This window comes from Typopeltis vanoorti, chromosome 7, assembly GCF_054136105.1.
Source record: "Typopeltis vanoorti isolate ZY-2024b chromosome 7, IOZ_Tvanoo_1.0, whole genome shotgun sequence".
Classification (NCBI taxonomy): Eukaryota; Metazoa; Arthropoda; class Arachnida; order Uropygi; family Thelyphonidae; genus Typopeltis; species Typopeltis vanoorti.
Window position 1 is genome coordinate 33,304,001 of NC_143555.1, and position 6,000 is coordinate 33,310,000.

At 33.0% G+C, this 6,000-nt stretch overlaps 1 protein-coding gene across 1 annotated transcript in view; it reads right to left on the reverse strand.

The window, feature by feature from the left end:
• Nucleotides 1-4,293: 4,293 nt before the first annotated feature.
• The window catches only part of LOC150104572 (uncharacterized), a 32,536-nt gene continuing 30,829 nt past the window's right edge, over nucleotides 4,294-6,000 (reverse strand). Inside the window, exon 4 of the mRNA XM_090395582.1 lies at nucleotides 4,294-6,000. This exon is cut by the window's right edge and continues 83 nt beyond it. Within this exon, the coding sequence (XP_090251708.1) occupies nucleotides 5,891-6,000 (110 nt within the window). The 3' untranslated portion in view covers nucleotides 4,294-5,890.

Sequence of the window (6,000 nt, forward strand, 5' to 3'; positions counted from 1 at the left end):
AACTCCATGACGTGTTCTTTAATAATAATTATAAATCATAATACTGGTAGTATTCAATTAAAAAAAAGCAGTCGACTTATTTGAATAATTATAAACTACAGTCGTTTTTCATTCTCTGTCCACAATAAGCAGTATCAATTTGTATTTATACTCTCTTGATTGTTTATTTTGGTACTAAGACCAACGTACTAGACGTTTAGAGCACTTCATGGGTGTAATTCACATTAATTAATATATTTATTTATTTATTTGACTGACTATTATACCCACTGCTACAGCCATTTTGCTTTCTGTAACTACAGTCAACAGAGATAGTATTGGTTTATATATATATATATATATATATATGTAGGAATTTTTTTTTTTATATGTAAAAATTTTTAACCTTGGGTGTATTATACGTTAAAGATACCAAGAAATTTTATACTTGGTTTTGATCCTTTTCCCAAGTAAGCGCGTGTAATATATTCACTTCTGAGCTACTTGTATATAGTGGCTGATGACTTCATATCACTTGCCTAAGTAGTATCCCATCAGTACCGTCGACAGGGTGTAGCATAGAGGCAACCTGTCTCACAGCGCGGCTTAATAAGGGCGCACGTTCAGCCATATTGCTGTAGATTCCATCGGTATGCTAACAATTCCTGTTAGCATAGCAAGTGCGGAAAGAAATTTTTCGAAGCTTAAACTGATTAAAATTTATTTGCTAACAGCAATGACCCAAGAAAGATTGATTGGTCTAGCAACTATATCGATAGAGGCGGACGTAGCTTATAATTTAAATTTAGAAGAGCTTATAAACAGTTTTCTTGTGCGATATCCGCGTAGAGCAAACATTTAATTAATATTATTATGAGAAATAATAATATTAATTAAATTTATAATTAATAAATTTACATTAATGTAAATTTATTTTTTATTTTTGCATTAATGTTTTATTTTTGCATTAATGTTTCTCTTGTAATAAAAAAAAATAGCAATTGGAGATTTTCTTATATTTTTTTCTTATAATCCATCAGGGGCGATATTTAATTGTTTGCCCCAGGGCGCGATCTAATCTGGCGACGACCCTGTATCCCATAATGCAAAGCACACTCCTTTCAGGCGTGTATAATGCAACGCATAATAGGAAGGGCCACTACACAAACCTTTATTGAGGTCTCGAGGTTTTTATTGAGGTTTCGACCTTTATCGAGGTCTCTTCAGTGGGAGCCTGACCCGGGAGAGATACCAAGGTCGAAGTAATGCAGAAGTCATATATAGCTCATATACAAGTAGACAAAAGGTACTTGACCTTCTTAATATAAATCTCTGGATGAGAGAAAAATGTAAAAAGTTTTTTACCTTGGGTGTATTATACGTTAAAGATAACCAAGTAGAAAATTTAAAGTATAAAATATAAAGATAACCAAGCAGGACCTTGGTATCTCTCCCGGGTCTGGCTCCCACTGAAGAGACCTCAATAAAGGTCGAAACCGGTCTGGGTAGTGGCCCTTCCTATTATGCATTGCATTATACACACACCTGAAAGGGGGGGGGGTGCTTTGCATTATGCGATACATACTAGGGCAAGTGATATGAAGTCATCTGCCTCTGTATACAAGTAGCTCAGACGTGAATATATTACACTCGCAAAACATTGTTTTGCTTACTTGGGAAAAGGATTAAAACCAAGTATAAAATATCTTGGTATCTTTAACATATATATATATATATATATATATATATATATATATATATATATATATATATATATATATATATATATATATATATATATATATATATATATATATTCATGCCTACGCGGGTTCGAATCCCGCGTAGGCATGGATGTGTGTGATTGTCTTCTACCTTCATATATTCATTCACCCAAATATAAATACACTCTCTCAATACGGACTGAGTCACCATGGGAGTAGTAGACCCATATATATATATATATATATATATATATATATATATATATATATATATATATATATATATATATATATATATATATATATATATATAAACTCATTTAGAAGGAATTAATGGTTGAGAAAAAGTTTGTTCGACGAGTTTTTGGGTTGAACTACAAAAGAGTGTTGAATAGCTACTGCAAGTTCTAATAGATTTACGGGAACACCGAGGGAAGCTGCTGATGTCACTTCTGATGTGACTATGGAAATATTTGTAGAATATTTGTCGAGTGTGTGTGTGTGTGAGAGAGAGAGAGAGAGAGAGAGAGAGAGAGAGAGAGAGAGAGAGAGAGAGAGAGAGAGAGAAATGGAGTAAATTGGTTAGTGATGAGTCATTAATCAGCCTAATTGTTCTATTTAGGGAGCTCTTAGGGCACCACTCCAAATATGAGAGCAGAATTCAATGATTGAATTTAATATGTGATTTGTATACAGTTAATATTAACAGCTGTTCAGAATTAAAAGTAACACATGAAAGTAAGAGAAACGTGGTTTTTTGATGCTAAGGAGGAAATATTTGTGATATGTTCATGTTCAGAAAGATGGAGGCAAACTCTTTTTCCCAAAAAGATAAATCTCGTCTTATCCAGAGATTTTGGTACTTTTACAGGCAGGCGACTGCGGTGTACAGTCAGCAGCAAAAGTTTGGATATATATGTGAGCAGGTGAAAGAATGGATTTGTCCCTGCTTTGTGTAGGGTAAAACCCCTGCCACCATCGTATGACAGAAGCCTGGATTTCATATTGCATTGCATTGTATGTGCACAGATACTATAATTAGAATTGAAAGGTCTTGACGATATTAGATATTTGAACTATCATGTGCAAATTTTACCTTCGAATTACAGCGCACTTCAATTCTTTCTAACGTATTAAAGAAATTTGTACACTGCCTAGAAACCTTTCAACTAAAAACAGTTCCCAATACAGATCCCGACACTGGGTATTGGGCAAGATCTCCTGTGTAAATGCCATGTAAGCTGTAATCATGTGGTTTATTTTCACAAGAGCTGCAACTAGGTTCAGCTCTTGTCGCACATCAACTGTATTGGTGAAAGGATCACTTTATTTGCCCTTCATGCACTGATAGTTTTCCATTGTTGACAGAATTCTCCATCCAGAAGTTCAATAATTTTCCTGTTGTTACGGATGGAACTGTTGATATTTCTTGTCAATGCGGCCAACTCCAGTATCATCATTCACTATTAGCTCACTGTTAGTTTAGATTTGTAATAGCGAATATTAATTTTTTGATTTTAGGATGTACTGTATATCTCGTGGATGAAAACATGAAATATAGAGTAGTATGTGTATCAAAATAGCACAATAAAAAAAAGATTTATTTATTCTCGGACTGCACGTGTTCTTTTAGCATGCTGTATTTATTTTATATAGGTATGGACATGCTGAAGCCTATTTAAATTAGTTGGTATCAGCAGTAAAAAATTTCATGGTAGTTACTTTACATACTGTAGAATGTCATGTGATGAGAGGTTTTTTCATGAAAACACTGAAGGCTCCCGTCTGAAACAAAAGCTGCATTATTAAGAATTATCAGTAAAAATAGGTTTCCTAAGTGCAGTAGACGGTTGATGGATTGATTGAACCTGTTTTTAATTATTTTCAATTTGATTTTATTTGTATTTAAACTAAATTATATCTTTATTAATATAAATAGAGTATAATAATAATTTAATATAAAATTATTAAATTTTATATAAAATTATTTATTTGTAATTAAATTAATTTTGTAATAAAATTAAATTATATCAGGACACAAATGCATCGAATTTTAGGTGCAGAAAAGATATTTATTGTATACAAGATAAAGTAGACAAGTAGTTGACAAGGATTTTGACAGTTACATTGAGAAACATTTTGATGGCATATTCAACAAGATTTCAACACACACGACAAACGCTTCTTTCAAACTTTGCCTTAGGAATAATTCAGAATCACTTACTCACCACAATAACATTTACATCTTTTATCAAGATTTAGTAATTACCATTTGATTAACTATACAGAGTATACATCATCATGCAGCACGGCTAACTTGTAAAGGATTTGTTCCTTCCTCAGAGCAGTGTGCTCATTAAAGACTTTTTAAATGGATTCTTAATTTTTTTATAGAATAAAAAAATTAAGATGAATATGAAATATTTACTCGGCTTAAAAATCATCATAAAATTCATTTACTTCTTTGATTCTGGCTAAAAATATTTTTCTTCTTTTTTTTTTTTTTTCTTTACAAGCAATATCGCGCAGGGTATTCTTATAACAAACAATCTTGGCGACTTGGTGGTGGGGGGGGGGAAGCCGATCGGTATCTCTGAATTCTCTAAAAAAATTCAAAATACTGTTCCTGCAATAACAAGCCTAGCGTTTCTACTGGTCTATACCTCCATCTCCTTTTTGTATTTATTTATCCAAAGCCCAAGAGAATCACTCCTGACCCCTCGCCTCTTCTTTTCTACACTGTTGGATTCATCTTAACCTAGCAAAATCCATGTAGAACTACGGGATGATTTTCATCATCCCATAGTTGTAAAGTTTTGTATAATAATTTTAGAGAAAATACGTGTTCACAGGGAGAAACCAATGCATGAATTTTCAGACCATTTTCAGACTATTACCAGAATTTCCACTGACATTAACTTAAAAAATTACATAAAAATGATGTGTTGTATGTATATAAATAAAATGTGCACATGTGAAGTTGAAAAATTGTTTTGAAAATATCTTAATTTCTTTCAAATAACGTTAATTCTTAAAACAAATCTGTGGGATCATTATTCCATAAAGGCTCAAATGCGGGATTTGTCATTTTTAATCTTTAAGAATGTAAAGAATGCAAGCAATAGAAATTCGTCACTAGTGACGGCCAAAGGTCTGATAAACCAAAATTTCGCCCTAAGTACTTCTTTAGTCAATCATATATGTGTACTAAATTCATTCCGTAGAATCGCGTAGGTTTTTCTTCACATGCGCTCTGGAAATAGGCAGTGTTTCCAGCTCTAAATAAAGAAATTAGAAGGCTGTTTGGCAGTGCCAATGCTCTTATGAGACTTGAATGAATAGATGCATAAATCCAATGATAATTCATCTGAATTACCGATGAAAGTACTGATTTATTTTCTTTTTTATGTATGTGCGCCTTGTTAATAAAACAAATGAAGATTCATATATTTACAGAATTATCTGGTCTGATAATTTTCATTAAAAATTATTCTGAGAAAATTTCTCTAAGAGAATACCACAATATCTTTGAAAATATCGTAATTGCTTCAAATATTGCTAATTCTTAAAACAAATCTGTAGGATCAGTATTCTATAGAGACTCAAACAGATCTTAAGAATAATTTAACATAAGAACGAGTAGCCATAACATTTCCAGTCGTGGATTTTTCTTCCATAAAAGTAAATACTTTTGGATGATAATCAAAGTGCTTCGCATGCAAAGCGAATAAACAGCTACTTCTCATAAACAAGTACAAAGGTTATTATTTCGTTTTTATGATTTTTTTTTTCATCACGTGAAGAGAAAAAGAAATAATTATGAGAATTGCTTCTGATGTCCTGGAGGAGTTTAGTTTAGCACGATTTACAAAGGCACTTTTTTTTTCAGATAAAACAACAAATCCACACACACACACACACACACACACACACACACACACACACACACACACACACACACACACACACACACACACACACACACACACACACACATACACACACACACACACACTTTCTTTCTCTATTTGTCTCCAGGATGCTGATGAAATAACAGACAATGTTATTACAAAAATGCTTCCAGTAATCGATGTTCCGCGATTTCGAAAACACACCTGGAACATTTCTCATTAGGAAAAAGAAGTTGATGCAAAACTGTCCATATTTGCATGATATCCAATTCACTTTCATTTCTTAATACTGTTCTTTCTTACGGGATCAACCCTGCACGCACAGCCTGCAGGGAACTTGAACAGTGCAACTACCGGGCTTCGGTTTGCATCTTGCGGGTGCACTG